Source organism: Bos mutus, chromosome 1 (genome assembly GCF_027580195.1).
Source record: "Bos mutus isolate GX-2022 chromosome 1, NWIPB_WYAK_1.1, whole genome shotgun sequence".
Lineage (NCBI taxonomy): Eukaryota > Metazoa > Chordata > Mammalia > Artiodactyla > Bovidae > Bos > Bos mutus.
The window spans coordinates 142,666,710-142,690,968 of record NC_091617.1 but is presented as its reverse complement, the minus strand read 5'-3'; the positions used below and the strand labels follow the sequence as shown (position 1 = coordinate 142,690,968).

The window sequence follows — 24,259 nt, the reverse complement described above, 5'->3', positions numbered from 1 at the left end:
CTCAGCTGCTTCCAGCCAGAGAGGAAAATGCTCATGTCAAATAGGCAGGAACATAGCCCAGAAGGAGCAGGCCCCCGACTGATCACTGTCACCGCGCTGCCCACACGGGGAGGTGGGTGAGTCAGAAAACCTACCTGAGTCCTGGACTGGGGGCCTCGGGAGAGGGAGGGACAGTCAGGCCTGATGTGTCCTCAACAACACTCAGCTGCAGAGCTGACGGCCCTGACTGCACTGTGTTTCTTCGCTTTGTTGCGAGTGCTGACCCTTTAGAGAGGGAGCCTGTAGGTGTTCTTCACTCAGCCCGCTCGATGCCTCCATCACTGCTGTGGTCCCAGAGGCTCTGCGGCCTGTGGGTGTCAGGGTGAGGCCCTTCCTCTGGCCAGCGGAGGGTCAGGGCAGCATGAGACTCGGGGCCTGGGCTGCAAGCTCGAGACCTTCCCCAGTGGGGGTTGTCAAGGGCGCGGGAACCCTGGTATGAGGGGACACCAACCACACAGGTCTGAGGACAAAGGACTTGACCATTGGTGACCTCACCTGAGGCCAGACAATTCCCAGAATCCTCAGGGGCAAGCCTGGGAACCCCTCCCTTGTGTAAGCCCGCATGTGTCTAGGTTCTGGAGTTAATGCATTCTGAATCCAAAAGCCCCCCACTTCTGAAATTTAACCACATCTTCAATTCACATCAAGGTAGAATTTACTTAGTTATTAAAAGGCCAGGGGCACTTCCCTGGTGGCCCAGTGGTTAGGACTCCACACTTCCATTGCAGGAGGCAAGTTCACTCCCTGGTTGGGGAACTAAGATCCTGCATGCCACATGGCAGGCAACCAACCCCTCCACCAAAAAAAAAATTAAAAGAACAGACACAGACTGCGATGCCAAAAGCCCAAAGCACAAACTCCTTGGCCTGAGAGCAGCTGAGGCCACTCTCCCCAGGGAAAGGGGCTGGAGGCAGAGGCCCAGACTTGGACTGGGGTCCTGGTGAATCTGCTTGGCGCCAAGTCGAAGGAGCTGTGAGAAAGTGAGAGCTGGTCGGGCTGACCTGGAAGGCTCGTTTCCTTAGAAACCGTGTTGCTGAGAGAAGTGCAACCAAGCTGAGTGCCCTGGGCACAGAAAGCCGCACGCCGACAGCTGCAGCAGAGTTAGGGTTTACTGCAGGCGCCAAGCCAGTGAGGGGAGACAAGCCGGGATCCACCTCCACCGGGTCTCTGGGTTGGGGAATGTGTTTAGGGGAAGAGCAGAGCAGCTGGGGTGAATCACTGTCTCGAGACATTTCTGAGACGTGGTTTCGGGAGGCAGGAGGTTTCAGGTGGTCCATGGCTCAGGGGTCTGTGAGCTCATCTTGCCCTGGAGAAACTGCCTGGATGATGTGTACATTAAAGACCATGTTACAGTAGCAATTTAAGTACCTGCACGATGTTATCGCCAAGAGTACTCTCAGTCACCTGACTGGCTGACTAGGGTAGTTAGTGCAGGATTGCGGTCAGAGGGGACAGAAAGGGGGTAAAGTTTTGGATGAGAGATGAATCATAAACTCAGTATGGGAACTTGGCTTTAGGGGACGGGGCTCCAGAAGAAGGACCTGGCCTGGAGGGTAGGGAGCCTGCTCTCGGGGGGGTTCACGGAGTGCTTAGGTGAGAGCAAGAGCAAGACGTTCTGTCCTCACAGTGGGAGGGCTGTCAAGGTGGGCACCAGCCAGCCAGTCCTCCACCCCCTCCCTGGAGGGACTCACCCCAAGGCAAGGCCCAGGCTGCTCAAGTGCCGGGAAGCATGAAGGGCGCCTCCCCAGCACTGCAGTGTTCTCTAATCCTTTCACTCTCTGGCAAAGCTCCCAGGGCAAGCAGCTCTCTAGGGGCAGGAATCTTCTGCTCCTGGGTCAGGCTCTGAGGGTAAGACTTAGGAGAGAAAGAGGACATGGGGCCTATGGCCTTGGATCTCAGGCAACCCAGGATGCTACCCTGGTCGCGACCTCCTCCCCACCGCCCCAGGGTGTGCACACCTGCAGATCCCTCCCCCAGCACGGTGGGCCTGACCTCACCAGATGAGCTGGGGTTCGGGACGAAGTCAGAACGTGAGGCTCTCTCCTGCCAGCCACCAGTACGTGGCCAGGAACTGTGGGCCCATGGTCAGGAGCTGTGGGTGCGTGGCCAGGAGCTGTGGGCAGTGGAGGAGCTCAGAGCCAGTCTGGCTGACAGCCAGCAAGAAAATGTGAAGGAACCTCAACCTCAATCTTGGGTGCAAAGGATTGAATTCTGCCAGCAAGAAGCGAGCTGGACAGAGCTCGGCAGCCCAGAGACCCCTGACCTACGAGGCTGCTGTTTTCATGCCACACTCGCAGTAATTCATGAGGGAGTGCAGCTGTCTCTTGCAGGACTGAGTAAACATTTAGGCAGGAAAAGGGCAAGGGGACAGGGCAGGAAACAGGCAGGAAGGATGGCTGTGGAGAGGGGTGGGGAGCTGGGCTGCCAGGGGCACCTCAAGGCCTTGGGTCCAGCTGGGGAGCACAGCTTCCCAAAACACTGAACGTCAAAACTGGAAATCACATAGCTTAGACCCCCCCCAAGTGAGGTGAAGGAGGGGAAAGGGTGACCTAGGTCACCAGGTGGCATGCGGGCGCCGCATAGCCAAGGTCCCGGGGGCGGGGTGGCCACTTCACCGGAGAACCACTGTGCAGACCGCCCAATTCCCATCCTCGGTGTGGCTTGGTGATCCAGCGCTGGAGCAGTTGCGCCACACTGGGCAAACCCTGACTAGGGTGACCGCCTCCCGGGAAAGGACAGAGGTAAAGCTGGTTTCCATCGCCTCTCCCTCAGGACCGGCCAGTCCACGAATCAGGGATGCTCTGTGAAGTCACCTGAGATCAGCAGCCCCACCCCGCGTACAGAGGACACAGGCCCAGAGCAAATGGGGACACTCCAGGGCGGACCAGGACCCAGGCTTGGCTGCTGGCGGGTCTGTCCCCAAGCCCACTCCATCCCATTGCAGCGGGGGTGGGGGTGGGGTTCGGGGGGTGGAGGGTGTGTGTCCCAAACAGCTCTGGCTGGTCCCTCCCCTGGGATGCAGACCCGGCCTCATCCCCCCTCCTCCCCGCCTTTAGACTCAGCCCGGGCCAGAGCTCCCCACTGCTCGCTGCTCCTGTTACAGTATTACTTTGCCTGGCTCCAGCTACAACACAGGGAGTTTTGGGAGAGTCTGACGAGCAAGCCATGGGCTGATGTAAGCACTTTAAGAACTCTGGGCTGTTGTTTTGGACCCTCCTTAGCAGGCCAGGATGAGAACAGACTTCAACCCGGGTGAACTGGGTGGCAGCTGAGAACCCACACGGCTGCCACCCTTGCCTAGTAGGACAAAGTTCCAGGTGCGTCCACAGGTACTGACACACAAAGGGGGTCCCGGAGACACCACTAGTGAACACGCTCCAGAGCCTGTCCAATCTCCCGGGGAGAGAACCGTAATGGGGCTGTTTAACCACAAAGCTGTAAAACACGCTTACTACCTGACACTCTCAGGTCACTCAGACACAGGGCTGTTTGTTCTAGACCCCGGCTGCTCCAAAAAACTTAAGTGAACTTCCTAGTCTGGTGATCAATAATAACCACTGGACCTAAAGCCTCCCCAAGGGTAAGGAAACCCTGAGCACAGGGTTCCTTTGGGGGTCGATGAAGATGTCCTAAGAGGGGCCGAGGTGGTGATGCACAACCTTATAAATACACTAAGAACTGCTGGATTGCATCCTTTAACTGGTTATAAAATAAATCTCAATAAAATAGAAGCGGCCCCAGGAGACCCTCATCCACAGCAGTTCCTCCCAGGGCTGGGGCTTCCTGCCGAAATGAGGGGTAGGGAGCGAGCACCTGGGAAAGGGTCTCAGGAGCCGGCCTCAAGTTTCCCACTGGAGACTGAGCTCAGGATTAACATTCCTGACATCAATGGAGTACATATAATCCACTGGATTAGACAGGGAACCAGGAGCCCCTGACACAGGAGATTAGTGAGTAAGTAGCAGTTTGATGAGAAACAGTACCAGAATTTCAGAGCCCCTTCTACAACACTGTCAGCCCCAGGGGGAAGGCCACTTTCTCAAGATCCGCCCCCCTCTCCACACACACACACACACACACACACACACACACGCACGCACGCACGCAGGCAGGCGGAAACTCTGCAGACTGGACACACGCACACACAGGCGGGTAGAAACTCTGCGGACTGGGCAGGATCCGGGGAGAAAGCACATGAGATCTGGAATGCTCCCACCCGACGGCGGATCTGCACAGAGGTATTTACTACTCAGCCCCAAAGGGAATGAAGTTCTGACACACACCCCAGTGTGCGTGAACGACACGCACACTGCAGGAAGCCACACACTGAAGGATCCCCCGCATCTGAAAATCCAAAACGGAGAAATCAGCACAGGAAGTAGGTCGGGGTGGGGGAAGGGTGGGGGCTGGGAGGGGACCAGGCGTCCTCAGGGGTGGAAATGTTTGATGGTGCGTTCATCACGTCTCAATAAAGTGCTTTAAAGGGGCGGGGGGGATGATACATGGGAAAATAAAAACAATGCCCCCTTTTGAACACAAGTTTCCCAGGAACAATGGTTGGCATCTTTACCCATCTTGCCCAATGGGAATGTTTCCCAACACTGGAGAAACACTGCCCTTCAGAAACACAGTGACCCACCGCCCACCAGCACCCACAGCGAGGTAACATGGTTAAAGTTGAAGGATCCTGAAGACACAGGAGGCGGTGGTACAGCTTGGCCTGGAACAGTGACAGGAGCAGGGTGCTGACGGAGTTACGGAGGGCCGGGGTTTGAGAACTGCAATCAGGCACGACGCTTTTTCTTCCCCCCAGAAACTTCTGCAGGGATGATGGTTGCTTCCTTACTTTTTGATCAAAGGAATTCACTGAACAGAAACCCATACCCACCTGCACCCACAAAACAGCCAAGAGCAGCAGGACCTCCCTCCCTCCCAGGGTCCCTGCTGAGGAGGTGACACCTGAGGGCGTCAGTCGGGCAGCCCCTTAGCCAGCCCTGCTGCCAGCGCTGTGTCTCTTGAAGCTGCTCTGTGGAGATGACAGGAATGTTCACCCACTGAGGTGAGGGGAGGACATTCTGGCTTGTACAGGAGTTGACCTGCGTCTTATGCTAACTGCAGCAGTCTGACAGTGGCCTATCCAACACACACCGTGACTGCGCTTTAATGATCGAAGAGAACGGCACAGTCACGAGAAGTAAAAATTAAAGATTAAGCGCCTCTTTTCCTGGGACACCAGTCCTTCCCTAAGACTCCTGCCCAGGTGCCAAGGCCCTGCTGACTCACTGTGCACCTGTGGGCCTGGTTCTGAAACCGTGAAGGAAAGTGTCCCTGACTTGTCGGTACTTTTTGTTCTGACAAGACATAAACCTGTGCGGAAGACTTCCCTGGTGGTCCGGTGGTTAGGACTCTGAGCTCCCAACACACAGGGCACAGGTTCAGTTCCTGGTCGGGGAAGACCCTGCAGGCCAGGTGGGGCAGCCAAAAAACAAATTGTGCTGAAAACCTTGCTTCTCTGGGGCAGTGCCTCAGCCCTCTGAGAGGCTGTCCTCTGGGTTCCAGTCCTCAGTCTGGCTCAGATAAAACTCTTCTATTCCTATCACAGACTGTTGACTACTTCTGTCAACAGGGGAGAGAAGCACCGTGAACTTGGGGACTTAACACTCCCCTCCCCTCCAATCTCCCCACCGCCTGCCCCGACATGGACTGGAAGGGGGCCCCTGGGGACCTCCTCCTGGGGGCACGAGCCTGTACACAGCTGGGCTTTGTAAACTGAAGTTCAGCTCCAGCCTCAATGGGCTCTCCCGAAGCTGGGCCTCTCGCTGGGCTCAGCCTCACACCTCGGCCCGGCAGAGGCCAGCCCGGCTGGAGACACCCACCTGAAACCCAGGCAGCCCTCTGCTGCGGGCACAGCTCCACCTGGAAGCCCCCCAGAGCCCATACTGCACTGCATCCCGTTTCTATTTCCTGTCTAGTCAGGGCTCGGGCCAGGAGCTGAACCCCAGGGGAAAGGAGCAGGGGGCCTGGTGGGCAGATGCCCGTGGGACCTCAGGCCCAGCTCTGCCTCCAGGTCACAGAGAAGGGGTGGGTGGGGAGCTGACCCTCCCACCCACGTGACAAGGTTGGCGCAAAGCACAGAGCACTGTCAGCTCTCACCCCGAGCTGATGAAGTACACGTGCAGACGACACTGTTAACACTTGGCATCGTCTCCAGGGTCTGAGGAAGACGCAAACAGGCTCTGGGGGCACACCACCAAAACCGCCGGGCACCTGCCAGGCCATGCGACTGGACATCCCGTGAAACCACACCAGGGCAGGACTGGCGTGTAGGCACCACGTGGCACGTTTATTTATCGACACCAGCCGAGTCGCCAGTCTCCTGCCCAAGGAGGGTGTCTGTGGGGGCCTCCAGTCCCAGGTTTTGCAGGCCTGGCTGAGGTCAGCACAGCCGCAGTGTTTCTGGAACGTGGGCACCAAGTGAGGGCCTGACCCCGTGAGTCCTGGCCTCGGCTGCCTCTTGACACAGTAAGTTGGGGAGCAGTCAGTTTCTGGAGTCTCGGGGACCGGCCCAACTGTCTTGTCCCCTCATTTTCCCAGGGGGCCTGGGAGATGTCACTTCTGGCCCTCTGGGGTCCGCTTCCTTTTCGCCTTTGGCTCCTGGCAACCGGCTATCTTTGCTTTGGCCCCCACCCGAGGCCGCCGCTGCCTCCTGGGGGCCCCTCTCCCGCCATGGCCCCCAGGCCGCTCCCGGGGCACAGGGGGTCACCGCCTGCTCTCTGCCGCCGCCTCCTCCTCGTGGATCCTGGGCTCGAGTCTGAATGTAAGGCCTCCTTTGCATGTCTCCCTGAAACACAAGGCTGAATGAACGAAGCATCAAGAAGGTCGGCTCTGACTCCTGAGATTGTCTGGGGTGCTGGGCCCGGGTGGCAGGGACACAGTGTTCAGCATGACGGCGCTGGGAATGGACCTGAGTCAGCCGCCCAGGGGCCTGCATCAGTGAGACTGGGAGGTCCACAGCCACCAGGTGGGCACACAACCTACGGAGACTGGCCGGGAAGTGGGCCTTTAGGACGACCAGAGTGAGGACAGGACTGGGAGAGAGGGACGTGGGCGAAGACGAGATGGACGGGGGGCCCAGGCTCAGTGCACAGGGGTGGGGGGGCTGCTGAGAAGGTGGGGCTGGAGCTCAGTCAACGCAACAGCTGTGAGTGGCATCCAGGGCCCAGCCTGGCGTGGGTGCATAAGACGTTCAGACTGCAGAGCAGCCTGGCACCAACAGACCCGGACAGGACTGGCCTGGGCTGGTGCAGGGGTGAATGGAGGCCCTTCACAGGGCGGGTCGCATTCCAGCCACTGGCCTGTGTACAGCTGGTAGGGAGGGGAGGAGGGAGGGAAAGGGGGAGGGGAAAGGAGCAAGAAGGGTGGGAAGGAGAGAGCACGGGGGAGGGGGGGGAGCCTCTAAAATCAAGGGAATTCCTAAGGATGCTGCAGAGGAGCAAGGGGAGGCGTGGAGCAGGTCAAACCAAAGACGGAAAAGGGTCAGGAAGAGGCACCAGACCAGGCCGCAGGGAAGGAGAATGGGGAGGACTGCGAGGGCGTCTGGGCCAGGGTGCCACATCTCCAGGACACGTGGGCAGTCGGGGGTGGGGCAGGGAGGCTTGCAGCAGGCTGGGGAGGGAGGCAGGGAGTCACGTCTAGAGGGAGACAGGCTGCAGTCACACGAGCAGGGGAGCGGGGGGGAACAGAACACGGGTAACGAAGCCAACACCACGAGGACTACCTGTCTTGTCCTGCAGCTGGGATCCGGACAAGCGCTTCTTCATTCTCACCCGCCTCCCGCCCCGCGGATTCCGGTATGCTTCTTCTGGGATGTCAGGTTCAGGGAAGAGGCCTGCGGACCAAGGCAGGCGCTCAGGAGGCTGCAGGCCAGGGTGCTTATGGTCCGTGCCTCCACGGCCCCCAGCACCCCACGAGCACCGCAGCCATGAGCTTTGGGCAAGGAGCCCTGGTCTGATTCCCACACGGCCAAGGGCAGCTCACAGGGCATTGCCAGACACTGTCTGGCAGAGCCCACGTGGAGCGCTGAACGCGTTGCGCTCTGCCTCACGTACACTTAGCTGGGGAGAGGCAGAAGATCCTTCAGAATACTGACGGGTTTGGGTCACACAAGCGTATGTCAGTCAAAACCCACCAGACGAACCCCATGTTCACGTGGTCTGTAACTTCACCTAGAAAGTACTGCCCCAGCATGGAGTATTTAGAAAGTATGCTCTGACTGAGGGGTGGGGGTAGACATATGATAAATCAAAGATGAGAAAACGCTGATAGTAGAATCTAACTACTCACCGTAGAATCCCTGAGACTTTGCACGTATTTAAAATTTTTCATAATGAAATGTTTGGGGGAAACACTTACATCTTCAATCTTACGCTTTCTAGGAAGCTGTCTTTCAGAACAAGCCATACAGCTCCACCAGCCACACGCCAAGAAGTGGAGCCGTATGTTGCACCACAGGCAGCAGTGTGGCCGGCCCAGGGAACTTGCTAGAAATTCAGGTTCTCGGGCCAGCCACCCCTCACCCCACACACTCAGCCCTGAGAACCCCTGGGCTTCACCAGGACGAGAGCTGCACAGGCCCGCAGCAGCCTCCCCGAAATTAGCACCACTGGCCTCCCCACAGCCACCGGTGCCGGGGGGTGAGCACGCATGGCCCGATCCACTCCTGGGAGGACGAGATGCCGTCGCGCCTGGCGCCCAGTGCTCACCTTCTGCGAGGGCCTGCAACCTGGAGGGACGAGAGAGTCACTCACCACGCGCCTGACGAGGAGGGGTCGCCCCTAGGGAAGGCCCTCCCAACCATCTCTGAAGATGGGTGGAGCAGAGGGCCAGGGCACTCACTTCCGGATCACTTTGTAGAGGCGCTTCCTGTTCTGCGGAGGGGTGTCCTGGCGACTGGCCATCTCAAACAGTCTGTCGGCAACAGCCTTGTAGTCGAACTGTTCAACAGAGAGATGCCGCAGAGGCTGTCAGCCCCCAGGGGATCCCAGGAGGAGACCCACAGGGAACAAGCAGGAGGACCAACGCTCAGCCGCCCGATGCCCCCGCTGTGCCCCCACACCCGCCTCCACCCGGCAGACGCCGGCCCCAGCGGACATGAGGGGCCGCATGGTGAGCCTCTGCACAACTATAAGTCCTCCGGGAGCCACGTCAAAACGAGCAGGATGGAACAAGCAAAATTAATCTGGTGAATTTAGCCCAAGACATCTAAAATCTTATTAACTCATCAAGTAATCAACATCTGACACTGACTAGGAAGGCCCCTACGGGTCCAATCCACCTGAAGTCCCCGATCTTGTCTGCTGAGCTCAGGCTCCGATGGGGACCTGGAAGGGCCCCACTCAGCACGTCCCACCCCAGTGGCCCCAGCACCCGAAGGGGCCGGGAGCAGAGGCGGGGTGACTGCCGAGCGGGGAAACCTGGGCTCAGCCTCCCGGGGCCCAGTCCCCAACTCCCCTTTCAACCAGTCTGTGTTCTACAGTCGAGCCTCCGGGGTCCCTGCCTCCCACCCAGTCCCAGGCGGACAGATGCCGCCCTGCCTGACGTGCAGAGCTGAGAGCTCAGCCCACAGACCCAGCCACACACCTGGAGGACAGTGCTGGTGCCGTCCTCATCGTCATCTCCTGCCTGCTGGTCCAGGGGGCGCTGAGTCCTGCAGACCGAACCTAGAACAGAAGGGCCCCACGGACTTAGACACGCCTAGTACCTCGGGAGCTACAGGCCCAACCTGGGGCCCAGGCACTCTGCCTGCCAGGGCCACAGCTGGGCTCAGGAGCTCACAGTGGGATGGCAGGAGCGCTGAGGGCCTTGCCCCAGGGCAGCAGTGCCTCCACAGACAGGGAACCAAAGAGCCGTCCCAGAGGCGGTGGGGCCTGATCACTTCCAGTGAAACCGGGAGGGGCTGACAAAACAAGGGGGCACCTCAGGCAGGATTGGCAGGCCAGGAGCCCCAGGAGGAGGAGGAGGAAGGGGCTGTCCGGCCACGGGGCGGCCTGGACTAAGAGGCGAGCAGGGAGAGCCGTTTCGGGTGAGGGAGCGGACACCAGACACTTGGGGCCCTGCCGTCTCCACCTACAGAGGACAGCTTCGATCACCAGCTGGCCTGAGGGGCGAGCACGTGTGGCAAAGAATGACAACAGCAGGGCTGTGGGCAGGCCCTGGGCCACCGTGGGCCCCTGGGTCCATCTGCGCTGGTCACTCAGGCTACTGAGGACAAGGAGGAGGGGAAGGAGGGCCAGGAAGGACGTCCAGGACGGCTGGAGAGTGTTGAGGGGGATGGCTGACCAATGGGAAAGCCAGGGGCGCCAGCAAGGACATTGGCCTCAGAGGCTGCAGCAATCAACTCTTGCTCCTGCCATCCAATGACCTCCCCCCAAGGCACAGGACCATCCAGGGGCCAAAGGATGGTCCCTTCAACAAACGTGCCAGTACACCTGACATCAACACACAGAGAAAGAAGCTAGACCAAATTAACTCAACACGGACCAAAGACCTAAAGAAAGAAACAAAACAGCGAAACTCAGATGCAAACATAGGGCAAAAGCCTCAGGAGACTGGATCTGGCCACGATTTCTTAGACTAAAGGCACAGGTAACATGGAAAATTAAGACAACCAGACTTGATGAGAACTTTCAAATCTGTACATCAAGGGACCATGAATAGAGTTAAGAAGACCGCCCGTACAGCAGAAGACTCCTGCACATCACAACCTGGGGAGGAGCTACAGCCAGAACACGGGAAAGAGCAAGCGTCCGACTCTCCGCGATCCCACGGACTGCAGCCCGCCAGGGCCTCTGTGCATGGGGTTCCCCAGGCAAACGTACTGGAGTGGCGTGCCATTTCGTCTCCAGGGTCTCCTGCATTGCAGGCAAATTCTTTTACCAACTGAGCTACTAGGGAAGATGCCAGAACATATGAAGGCCTCCTAAAACACAATGAAAAAACAATGACTCAAAAAATGGGCCAAGGCCTTAAGTAAACATTCCTCCAAAAATACGTGAAGAGCCAACAAGCGCATGAAAAGGTGCCTGACACCCACAGTCACTAGGGAAACGAAACCGCAACCCCGGCGACAGCACTGCACTCAGGAGGAGCGCCGCTATCAAAGGCGGCAGGAGACGGAGCGCGGGGGCCGCAGCCCTCTCGACAGCACTGCACTCAGGAGGAGCGCCGCTATCAAAGGCGGCAGGAGACGGAGCGCGGGGGCCGCAGCCCTCTCGCACTGCCGCCCGGGACGCACGAGGCCGCCGCTGTGCGAGCAGGGTGGCGGTTCCTAGAAAGTTAAGCACGGCTTACCCGAGGACCCAGCGATCCCACTCTGGGCACAGACCAAAAAGGATCGAAAGCAGGGTCTCAAACAGATATTCGTACACCCGTATTCATAATAGCATTAACCACAACAGAGAAACACGGAAGCAACCCCAAACTCCACCTACCAACGCAGGACAAAACACGGACTACACGTTCAATGCTGCATCGCTCAGCCTCAAGCATTCCCACACACGATACGGCGCGGCTCGGGGAGCTAAGCCAGACACAGAGACACAGACTGTGAGAGCCCGCTGCTACAGACACAGACGCCAGACAGGCAGGCTCACAGGACTGACAGCAGGGCGCCCGGTGCCAGGAGCTGAGCTGGGCAGGGGCAGGCACGGCGACAGCTTCGGTCTGGGAAGATGAGAAGTTCCAGAGACGGACAGTGATGACAGCTGTACAATGCGAACACACTTAGTGCCACTGAGCTGTGCACTTACACACGGCTAAGCTGGTAGACCTCACGTCACGTGTGTTCCACAACAAAACGCCGGGGTGGAAAAGTCTGAAGCTGGTGGAGGACACGCACCCCTAAAGGCACGAGGACCCACCACACAGTTCCCCTGAGGACACGGCCATGAGCCTAGCTGGCGCCCCCAAGGACCCACTTAGCACAAGGTGGACGGGCTGGACCGGACACTGTCGACGCAGGCCCACGGGCCCGGCCTCCAAGGGGGACGCTCACTCGAGCTGCCTGCTGCTCTTCGTTCATACCCTCTCCCTCGTCCAGCTTGATCCACGGGCCCCACTCCCAACATCAGGGACACACAGCTCCCACCCTGGTGGGTGGGGCTGGGCACCCAGTGGTGGGAGACAGGCCAGAAAGATGAGCAAGTGACTTATGTAATTTTAAGTGATTTATTCCAAAAAGTGATCCACCATGGAAATGCCCATTGAGCAAGCTGGGTAGGGACTGGGAGGCTGCACTCTAAACGGTGGGCAGGGCAGGAGGACGGAGGGCAGAGACCCCACAGGGGCGGGGCGGATACCCAGTGACAGGAACAGAGCCTGGGGAGTTGTGAGGAGGCGGGGGCCATGGAGTGGGCGCCAGGAGAGTGACCGGCACATGTGTTTATTCCAAGGTCAGCCCAGCTGCCGCACTGAGAACAGACTTCAGGGGTAAGAGCAGAAGCAAGGGGGTGGGACAGGAGAGGAAGGTGGGGGTCCACCGCAGGCTGGGACCAGGACAGGCTGTCACCCTGGGGCGTGCGGTCCTCACCTTTAGGGGGCTCTCTGGACAGCAGGCCCGGCTCCTGCGCCTCCTCCTCCTCCTCCGACAGCTCCTCCTCCTCCAGTTCATTCATGAGCTCTTCAATGGCCAGTGGGGCCTGCTCCACGATTGTTTCAAAGATGCCTTGAGCGATGTTGTGCAAAACCAGGGAGCTGAGGGGAAACACAGAGCCGCCGTCAGGATGGACCATGCTTGAGCCCGCCCCTCCCCATGCTGGCCTCTGGACCTCGCTGGACTGTTGTGAGCACACGGCATCTTCCAAGGGCAGCTCCTCAGGGACTCAACAGAACAGAGGAGGCAGGCGGGAGACAGCACTCACTCCTGAGTCTGGGCAGCGATCGTGCAGAAGGGCCCGATGAGCCTGAGGTTCTGGTCCGCGGTCAGCTGCAGGGAGAGGGCTGGGGCTCAGCTCCCAGGCCACAGGCACCGAGCAGCCTGGCTACTGCCCGCCTCGCCCTGCCCAGCTGCCGACCACCTACCTCGTGGGCGCCCACTTTGGTCAGCTCCTCCAGGAAGATCTCGATGAAGTGGCTCTTCACCCCGTTGGGGGCTTCACTGTCCGGGTGCAGGATCTCTGTCGTTAGCAGCTCCAGCAGCCGTTCGGTTTGTCTGGGGAAGAAGCGGCAAGTCAGGCAGCAGCACCAGGGGCCGCTGACACCAGCAACACCAGGGTGCTGTCCCTGGACCAGAAGTGACCCAGGCCGGGGCCGGAGACCTCTCCTCCAGGCCATGACACACACATACTTACCGAATGTCACCCTCAGTCTATTACATGTGTGAGAATGGAAAAGAGCCAGAAAAGCAGATAAACTAGCTGTTTACACAGGGCAACGGGAGGCTACCAGCTTCTTCATTAAGGATCTGAGGCTGAATTACCAGCAACAATGAGGATGGAACTACCTTCCTAACAACACCCCCCAAATTAACACAAGTAATAGCATCGCTTCCACTGAGCCCACTGCAAACCCTGCACCACCCCTCCCTCGACCAAGACAGCAGAGCCCTAAATCCTGATATGAGGGACACTGCCAGCCTCAGGCCTTCACAGGATTTTTAAGGATGAAGATCACTAAAAACCAGAGGCAGCCTGGCCCTAAACGTGGAGTCAAGTTACCCACAGCCATTCTCAATGTAGAAAAACAGCTCCAGTAACTACAGTCCAACTCCTGGTGATTTTTTATTGGCTGGAGGTTAGGCCAGGGCTAAGACTTGAACTCTGTAATCCAGAAGATGGAAAAGTCCTACAGCGATGCGGGCCGTAAGCTGCCCTTTCCAGTCTGGCAGCTGTTTTGACATCTGGGTCCTAGATTTATTATCCTTATGCTTAAAAATAAATTACTTTACCATCACTTTTTAAACACAAATCAATTCAAAATCTGCTGTTTCTAAGCCCTTTCCCCTAGCACCCGCCCTCCCCAAATTTGGTGGCGGCAGGACACTCAGGTGGGATGTTTGGACACACTTTCAGTAAAATAAAAAAGCAGTCTCTATAAATTCCACACCCAACTCCACACCCCTTTTGTACCAAACACAGACCACCACCATATTTTAAGAGTAACTGTCAGAGTCTCCTGGTGGCCTAGTGGATTCCGGCTTTCACTGCCATGGCCAGGGTTCAAACTGGGGTTCAAACCCTGGTTGGGGAACTGAGGCCCCACGACCCATGCAGCACAGCCAAAAAAAAATTTTTTAAATACTTGTCTGCTGGAATTAAAATTGCTTTTCAATGTTTTTAAAAAGTTTTTCTGGGTTCTTTATACTGAGCACACATCCCCCCTATCATTAAAAAAAAAAGTTTTTTAAAAAATTTAATTTCAAAAACTTTAAAACATGAATCTGCAGAAACTCACTTTATGTTGTGATGTCAGACCGCCCCCTGGAGGTTTGGAAACCTGCTGGCTGGCAGAACCAGGACGCAGGGCCGCGGGTGACAGACAGGTCCAGGCAGCAGTAGCCCCGCCCATCTGCCCAGGGAGCCCTGCCCACCTGTCTCCAGGAGGGACTAGCGGGGAGGGATAGCTAAGACCAGCAGAGCCCTGCCCAGCCCTACTGGAGGAGCCCACCCAGCTGCCAGTTGCTAGGGAGGCCTAAGGTGAGCCAGGAAACACAGACCCTCAGTCTGGAAGGATACAGACCACCCAGCAATGGGTGTGAGCAGCACGGGCGGCTGCGGCACCCACCTCTCGTCCCATCCCTGCGTCTGCAGCACCGTCAGGGCCTCGCGTAGGACCATCCGCATGAGCTGTGGCACAGGAGGAGACCCCGTGAGCAGCCCAGCCCAGACATCCCCGCTGCCTGCCATCTGTGTGCCCACTGTGCACCATGGGCCCTCCAGAGTGGCTGGGGGCTGGGCCCCGGGCCGGGATGCCAGCCTCCCAGGAGCAGCAGGATGGACGCTGGGGAGTGACCGTAGCACCAGGACTGATGGCTATGATGGATGTTCCCAGAGTGAAAATAGGACGAGAAGAAGCCCCTCTGCGGGAGCGAAGCCTCCAGACACACAGGTCTGTGCCACGCGGTGCTCACCCCTCAGGGGCCTTGCCCTCGCCACTGTTGGGCAGGGGCACCAAGACCAGGTGCCTGGACGCCGAGCTCGGCTCCCGGAGCGCTGTTCCCCAGCCCAGCACTGTGGGGCCCCTTGCGGGGAGCGGGCCACATCCTCACCATGTAAAACTTGTCCAGACGCAGCCTGTCGATGCCCGGCCACTCACGGTTCATGGTCTGCCAGAAGGTCTGAAGGAACAGGTGCTCTGGGGGAGGGACAAGACCAGAAGGGTTGGGGGGAAGCGGCAGCCACCTCTGGAGGGCAGGGGAGAGCAGAGACCATGAAGAAACCTGGTCAGGAGGTCCCACGGCAGTGGCCTTGGGGCTCCTCGGCCTGAGTGCGCTAAGAGCAGTGCTGCGGATCTGCCTTAAAAATGGGACTTTCAGGAACCTCAGAAAGAAAAGTACAGCCCAGCCACAAGCCTGAACCATAGCCACATCCTCTGAACATCAAGCGTAAAGAGAAGGTGAGGCCTGGCAGGAGAGGTGCTGCCCAGGCCGCACCTCCCCACGCAAGCACTGCCACTGCCCCTGCCCCATCACCTACACCCCACCCCACCACTTACCCCACTGGATCCACTGACCTGATCAAACACAAAACCCTGCCAATAACAGGTATGTCAGGACCAGGGGGCTGTGGGTTCAACCAGGTCCCCAAAGTCCTAATCCTCAACCCTCAGTATATAACTATACTTGGGAGACAGGTCTTTAAAGAGGCGATGAAGAGAAAAGGCCACTGGTGATTCAAGACACAGATATGCACAGCCAGACGGCCACGTGAGGACACAGGAAGAGACGGCCATCCACACTCCCAGAGAAGAGGCCTGAAGGGATCCTGGCCTGCTGATGCCCTGACCTCAGGACATGAAGGCCACCACTATCGCCTGCTGCAGAGCATCCCCAGAGAGAGGGCTGGTCAGACAGCCCAGTGAAGGACAGAACTGCGTCCATTACCTCACTCAAGTGTCACCAACTGAACGCTCTGTACCCGCCCTCATGCTGAGCACGGAAACGTTTCTGCATGTTCTTAAAAGGTGAAACTTACAGAGAATGGACTTCCTCACATGCAGTACAGAGAGTCTCCCAAGAGAAGAAAGTAGTGTCTGTAACTGCACAACCCCTGCTTCTGATGACTTTGGCTACTTAACCATAACCGAACTACACCTACCCACACAGCCAGGGCACCACCAGCAATGGTCCCAGTGGTCCCAAGGTCCAGGCCAGGGAGACCGCCCAGCCTTGGCTGCCCTTGGAGCAGGGTAGGGAGGTCACAGATGCTGGCACACGGGCCCCATCCCCACAGCTCGGCTCAACAGGACCAGGGTCTACATACACATCAGGATTTCTAAAGACACAAGTGATGCCAAAGGGCAGGCGACAGGGCTGAGGATCCCTGATGCTGGTCCAAAGAAGACTCAGGAAGACACACTGCAGGGAGCACACGCCGTCAGCTGCGGACACTCCACAGCTTCCACCAAGATTCTAAATGGAAGGCATTAGCCCTCCAGATCTCGGACAGCTCCAGACCTCTGTCCTGGGTGAGTGAGGAACACATGCTGGAAAGCAGAGTAGCCTCTCCCGCACCAGCAAACACTGGCCGGGATGGGGCCCTCGCTCCCAGCCTCAGAACGCAGGCCTCGTGTTCAGGGGCTGGGTCTCTGCGGATCCAGCCTCACTGCTGGGGCTCACCGTGGCAAGGATACTTACGTGCCTCTGTGGTCTGGAAAGCATGGACAAGCTGGGAAATGGTCCGGCCAAGTTCCTCCTGCACAGGAAACAAGACAAATGCCCTCAGTCCCCGAACAAATGGGCTTCTGTGCGACAAGCAGCGGCAGGAAGAAACTTAACTGTCCTCACTCATCGTGCGATCCGGCTCCACAGGGCCCCACAGCCCAGCGAGCCTGGAGTCTGGAAGTCTCACACCACTAGAAGAGGCCTCCCCTGAAGGCCATGCCCATCTAGCCCCACAAAAAGCAGGGGCAGGGACTGCCCTCCTGACCAAAGACCATCACTCAGTAAAGGAGACTGACAGTCAAAGCGGGGAGGGGAGCAGGAGCCTGAGAGCACACAGCCACCCGAGAGGGGGCTGAGGAGACCCCCAGGTTAGCAGCTGCCTGCCGCCTCGGTGTACAAGCCCACCTCGTGCACTGGGCCCCAGTGTAGCCTCTGAACTTCACTAAGTACCCTCACCACGCAGGGTGTTCCGAAGCGTGAACAATTCCCACTGAGACACACCCCAAGAAAGGCGTGTCTTGAGGGCAGTGACACCACTCTGTAAGGTACACAGCGATGGACACGCGCCATGATACACGTACTCAACCCACGGATGGTACAACAGGGCAACCCTCACGGCCTCTGGGTGCTGATGATGTGCTGGGTGGGTCCATGGATTGTGAGAAAGGGCCCACTCCCGTGGGGGTGTTGAGTACGGGGGGAGGTGGCAGGTGAGAAATCGCAGTACCTTCTCCTCTCGTGTTGCTGTGAAACTAAAACTGCTCTAAAACATAAGGCCTATCTTTATAAAAGACAATTAAGAAAAAAAGGCTAGGGACTCCCCTGGTGGTCCAGTGGCTAAGACCATTCCATGCTCCCAATGCAGGGGGCCCAGGCTTGATCCAGGTCAGGGAACTAGATCCCACACGCCGCAACTAGGACCTGGTGCGGCCAAACAATTAGAAAAAAGGAAAAAATACTTGTCTCAGAAGACTTGGATGCTGTCCCCTGGTTTCCAGCATTTTTGCACTCAGCTCATCATCTCTGACAAACACAAAACAGGCAACCCAGGGACTTCTCCAGTGGTCCAGTGGTTAGGACGCTAAGCTTCCTCTGCAGGACAATGGGTTCAATCCCTGGTCCTGATCAGGGTACTAAGAGCCCACAACCGCTCCCACCCCCGGCCAAAAAAAGCCAGAAAACCCAATTTTCAGCCACAATGTACCCTGGCATTCACCAGCATCGCTATGGTGCCCAACTCACCAAGTGTGAGACCCTCCCTAACCCAAGGCCATGGCCCTCCAGGCCTTAAGGAAAAATAGCATCAAAGCTATAAAACTGCGCTCAGTACGTCTGCTGGAGCAAAATGAGGGCTGACAACATGCTCGTCCACCCTCCCACTGATACTGTGGCCCCGGTGCCTTCTGTAGCCTCCTGGGCGCTCACCTGCAGCAGTGGCTTGTCCTGCATCCACATGCAATAGAACAGCCCTTTCCACACCTTCAGCAGCTCATCATGAGTGAAACCACCTGCGCCAGAAACGGGACCATTCAGACTAAAGGAACACCATCTTTCAGTGCCAGAACAGCCAGAGAACTGTGACTGCCTGAATCAGACCAAAGTCCTCTTACTGTACAGGCGCCTGGCCCTCGCTCTCAACCAATCCTCCCAACCCAGAACCTGCTGGGCCAGTGGCTGCAGGGTCTCCTGCAGGTAACTGTTCTTTGATTCATTCAATAAATGTTTACCGAGAATCTCCAAGTATCAGAGACTGTGCTCCATTTTTCAGATTCAAAATTGAATGAGTCACAGTTTCTTGGGCTGGATGGTGGCTACGCATGGGAACCTGTTGGCCACAGATCACCCAGTGTTACACCCGGGCTTGGTACACTTTTCAAATTTAAAGTTACACATTTCCTCATTCAGGCTCGTTATGACAAAACTAGACAGCATATTAAAAATCAGAGACATTACTTTGCCGACAAACATCCGTCTAATCAAAGCTATGGTTTTTCCAGTAGTCACGTATAGATGTGAGAGTTGGACCGTGAAGAAGCTGAGCACCAAAGAATTGATGCTTTTGAACTGTGGTGTTGGAGAAGACTCTGAGAGTCCCTTGGACTGCAAGAAGATCAAACGAATCAATCCTAAAGGAAATCAGTCCTGAATATTTATTGGAAGGACTCATGCTGAAGCTGAAGCTCCAATACTTTGACCACCTGATTAGAAGAACTGACTCATTGCAAAAGACCCTGATGTTGTGAAAGACTGAAGGCAGGAGAAGGGGACGACAGAGGATGAGATGGTTGGATGGCATCATTGACTCGATGGACATGAGTTTGAGCAGGCTCTGGGAGTTGGCCATGGGGTTACAAAGAGTCAGACACGACTGAGCAACTGGACTGAATGACGAATATATAAACTGACTGATGAAGACAGATACATAAAATCAGCCAACAAGTATAGACTGAGCTCTTAACTATGTGCTGGCAGTTTCAGAGCAGTGGTTCTCAGACTTTATTAATAGGATGGCATCACCTGGCGGGTTTCTTGAAAGATTGCTGGACTTCCCAGGTGGCATGAGTGATAAAGAACTTGCCTGCCAATGCAGGAGACATAAGAGACATGGGCTCCATCCCTGTTGGTAAGATCCCCTGGAGGAGGAAATGGCAACCCACTCCAGTATTCTTGTCCGGAGAATCCCATGCAGAGAGGAGCCTGGTGGGCTACGGCCCATAGGGTCACAAAGAGTAGAAGATGGCTGACAAGACTAAGCACATACACAGCCCATCTGCCAGAGCTTCTGATTCAGCAGGGCTTGGATGGGACTCACAAATTTACATGTCTAGCAAATGTCCAGGTGATGCTGAAGTTGCTGATGGAGCCACATTCTGAGAACCACTAAGGAGCGTGATTTCTGACAGCTGTATGCTGCATGAAACTCAGACGACAATCCAACAATTACACAAGAAAACACTATCAACAGCGACAAACGCCGCTCTGAGAGAAAAAACATGGTGCCCAACAGTGGGGAGCAGGGGTAGCGGGATATACGGGTTGACAGGATCCTGCTCCCAGAGTAGGCAAGTCTGAACTGGAAATAGATTAGGGGCTTGGCTGGGGCGGGGGGTGGCCCTCCGCAGAGGGACATATAGCGGCCGAGAACGCCGCGCACCTTCAAATCAGTCAGCGTGGATAAGGGGATCAGGGCCAAGCGTTCGAACAGGCGGGAGCGCGAGCGGTGGGGTAGGCGGAAGCATCGCCACGGCCCGGCCGGGCGGACCACGTGGAGGCTCCACGCGGTTGGAAAGTCAGCTAACTCGGACCACCGGCCCCCAATCCGGGCCCCCGCGCCCCCAGCCCGGCCTGGTTCGCGAGACGCCCCCCGCCCACATCCCGCCAACCCCGCGCCAACCTTCGGCCAGCTGAGTTCTGGCGACGATGTATTTCCGGAGCTTCCTCACCGCCCGGTCCCGGGTCACCTGCTCGTTCCCCGCCAGCCGCTGCGCCAGCTGGATTTCGGGCGGGAGTTTTACTCGCGGACCCATGGCGACCCTGCCGAGACCCCACGATACCAGTTACCTCGCCGCTATGCCTGGGCGCGTTGCGTGACGTCACACGCCCGCGCCAGCCTCTCCAGCACTCGGCGTGACGTCACATGTCCGCGCCAAATTCTCCCGGGTCGCACGCCTCCGTCTCCTAGTGGCAAGGCCCCGTAATGACAAGTGCGTGGGGCTCTGGCTCCATTCATTCTGCTGCTGCTGCTGCTGCTGCTAAGTCGCGTACGACTCTGTGCGACCCCATAGACGCAGCCCACCAGGTTTCCCCGTCCCTGGGATTCTCCAGGCAAGAACACTGGAGTGAGTTGCCATTTCCTTCTCCAATGCATGAAACTGTAAAGTGAAAGTGAAGTCCCTCAGTCGTGTCCAACTCGTAGGGACCTCATAGACTGCAGCCTACCAGGCTCCTCCGTCCATGGGATTTTCCAGGCAAGGGTACTGGAGTGGGTTACCATTGCCTTCTCCCCATTCATTCTCAGTTCAGTTCAGTCGCTCAGTCGTGTCCGACTCTTTGCGACTCCATGAACCGCAGCACGCCAGGCCTCTCTGTCCATCACCAACTCCCGGAGTCCACCCAAACCCATGTCCACTGAGTTGGTGATGCCATCCAACCATCTCATCCTCTGTCGTCCCCTTCTCCTCCTGCCCTCAATCTTTCCCAGCATCAGGGTCTTTTCAAATGAGTCAGCTGTTCGCATCAGGTGGCCAAAGTATTGGAGTTTCAGCTTCAACGTCAGTCCTTCCAACGAACGCCCAGGACTGATCTCCTTTAGGATGGACTGGTTGGATCTCCTTGCAGTTCGAGGGACTCTCAAGAGTCTTGTCCAACACCACAGTTCAAATGCATCAATTCTTCAGCACTCAGCTTTCTTTATAGTCCAACTCTCACATCCATACATGACCACTGGAAAAACCACAGCCTTGACTAGATGGACCTTTGTTGGCAAAGTAATGTCTCTGCTTTTGAATATGCTGTCTAGGTTGGTTATAACTTTCCTTCCAAGGAGTAAGCGTCTTTTAATTTCATGGCTGCAGTCACCATCTGCAGTGATTTTGGAGCCCAGAAAAATAAAGTCAGCCACTGTTTCTACTGTTTCCCCATCTATTTGCCATGAAGTGATGGGACCAGATGCCATGATGTTAGTTTTCTGAATGTTGAGCTTTAAGCCAACTTTTCCACTCTCCTCTTTCACTTTCATCGAGAGGCTCTTTAGTTCTTCTTCACTTTCTGCCATAAGGGTGGTGTCATCTGCATATCTGAGGTTATTAATATTTCTCCCGGCAATCTTGATTCCAGCTTGTGTTTCTTCCAGTCCAGCGTTTCTCATGATGTACTCTGCATATAAGTTAAATAAGCAGGGTGACAATATACAGCCTTGATGTTCTCCTTTTCCTATTTGGAACCAGTCTGTTGCTCCATGTGCAGTTCTAACTGTTGCTTCCTGATCTGCATACATATTTCTCAAGAGGCAGGTCAGGTGGTCTGATATTCCCATCTCTTTAAGAATTTTCCACAGTTGATTGTGATTCACACAGTCAAAGGCTTTGGCATAGTCAATAAAGCAGAAATAGATGTTTTTCTGGAAATCTCTTGCTTTTTCAATGACCCAGCAGATGTTGGCAATTTGATCTCTGGTTCCTCTGCCTTTTCTAAAACCAGCTTGAACATCTGCAAGTTCATGGTTCACGTATTGCTGAAGCCTGGCTTGGAGAATTTTAAGCATTACTTTATTAGCGTGTGAGATGAGTGCAATTGTGCGGTGGTTTGAGCATTCTTTGGCATTGCCTTTCCTTGGGATTGGAATGAAAACTGACCTTTTCCAGTCCTGTGGCCACTACTGAGTTTTCCAAATTTGCTGGCATATTGAGTGCAGCACTTTCACAGCATCATCTTTCAGGATTTACCGACAAGTAAAAGGAGGCCAGCATTTGCCCGCCTTTTGGGAGGTGGAGAGGTGCTGTAGCTCACCCTTGGCTGCTGAGGGAAGGCTCTTCTTTAGCAAAGAATGCCAGCGAGCACTGACAGAGGAGTGGTGGAATTATAGAAAGCCCCCAGTGAATGTTGGTTCAGGCCAGGGGCATCAGAAAACGCCATGATGCCAGGGGAGGGTAGTCACAGCGGGGTTTGCGCGAGTATCACCTACACCTGCAGTGGCCTGCTGCCCTGGCGGGCCCCCGGCTACAGCACCCTCACCCTTGGGGCACGCTGCACTGACCTCGTTCACCCTGTAGGTCTGCGACCGGCCTGGAACACAGAAAGGCGGAGGCGACACACAGAGCAGGGGGAGGCAGTCGCGAACCTGTTCCGGGACAGCGCCCCTCAGTAGCCTTTTTCAGTAAGGGTCATGTGTCAGGGGGACCCAGGATCCCCAGATTCATTGATTCACTAGGAAGGCTCTTGGCTGTGATTTATTATGGCAAAAGGATTCAAAGCACAGGGAAAGGTTTAAAGAGCACGTGTTCCCCTAACTTCCCAGCAAACAGCTATGACAACACATTGAATGTCAGAAGGAGCTTGTTAGAGGTCAGAGTCTGGAGCTTTTAGGGGACTTCCCTGGTGGTCCAGTAGTCAACACTGTCCACTTCCACTGCAGAGATCCCTGGTCTCCCGAATGACCTGAAACACTGCTAAAAAGTTAAAACAAAAAGCCCAGAGTTGTTATTATGAGCTGGTCACAGCACCCTCTACCAGACACACCCAAATTCCAGACTCCCACAGGGAGAGCAGATGTTCAGCACCTGCTGTGTTGTTGGCCCAAACGCCTTAGGCCCATGAGTCACTCTTATCACAATTAGGGTGATGGGGTTGTTGTTGTTCACTCACTAAGTAGAGTCTGACTTTTTGCGACCTCATGGAGAGCAGCATGCCAGGCTTCCCTGTCCTTCACTATCATCCGGAGTTAGCTCAGACTCATGTCTATTGAGTTGGATGCCATCCAACCATATTATCCTCTATCTCCCCCTTCTCCTCCTACCCTCAGTCTTTCCCAGTATCAGGGTCTTTTCCAGTGAGTTGGCTGTTTGCATCAGGTGGCCAAAGGACTAGAGCTTCACTTTCAGCATCAGTCCTTCCAAGGAATATTCAGGATTGATTTCCTTTAGGATTGACTGATTTGATCTCCTTGCAGTCCAAGGGAGTCCAAGACAAGAGTCTTCTCCAGCACCACAATTCAAAAGCATCAACTCTTCAGTGCTCAGCCTTCTTTATGGCCCAACTCTCACATGCATACATGACTACGGGAAAAACCATAGTTCTGACTATACAGACATATGTCAACAAAATGATGTCTCTGCTTTTTAATACACTGTGTATGTTTGTCATAGTTTTACTTCCAAGGAGCAAGCGTCTTTTAATTTCCTGGTTGCAGTTGAAACAGAGCAGGACCCTGTGGTCCTTGCCCCCTGCCTGCCCTCCATGTCTTCTGCCTGCCTTTTGTATGTGGAAAACTTTAGTCAAAGAATAAGTTTAATCAGAGAAATGAGAACATGTGAAAACAAAGAAAAACAGTCTAAGGAGACTAAGTAATAATAGTGTAGTTGTTAAGCATAGTCATGGACCTGTAGTTCTTTCTCAAGGGCTATAGATAACATTCTGAATCATATCCTGTGAGCTGTCGTGTAGATACCAAAACACCAGGTGAAAAAGTTAAGTACATGATGACCAGGCTGTACCCAGGACATGAGCTGCCACATGTCTGAGAACTGGCTGCAAAGAAATGGGAACAAATGGACCCTGGAACTGAAGATTAACTGCACCTAAAACAACCAAGATGATGCTGGTCAGACCACTGACGACCAATTTGAA

General features: G+C 55.9%; 1 protein-coding gene across 1 annotated transcript; it reads right to left on the bottom strand.

Moving 5' to 3' along the window:
• Window positions 1–6,361: 6,361 nt before the first annotated feature.
• On the bottom strand, window positions 6,362–20,529 carry RRP1 (ribosomal RNA processing 1). The gene is given in 14 exon segments (XM_005907581.3): window positions 6,362–6,793; window positions 6,796–6,880; window positions 7,866–7,927; window positions 8,802–8,821; window positions 8,935–9,032; window positions 9,679–9,758; window positions 12,626–12,789; window positions 12,957–13,021; window positions 13,117–13,246; window positions 14,818–14,879; window positions 15,302–15,387; window positions 16,889–16,946; window positions 18,341–18,423; window positions 20,310–20,529. Coding segments are annotated over 14 exon segments (1,215 nt in total). The 5' UTR covers window positions 20,443–20,529; the 3' UTR covers window positions 6,362–6,704.
• Window positions 20,530–24,259: the final 3,730 nt, after the last annotated feature.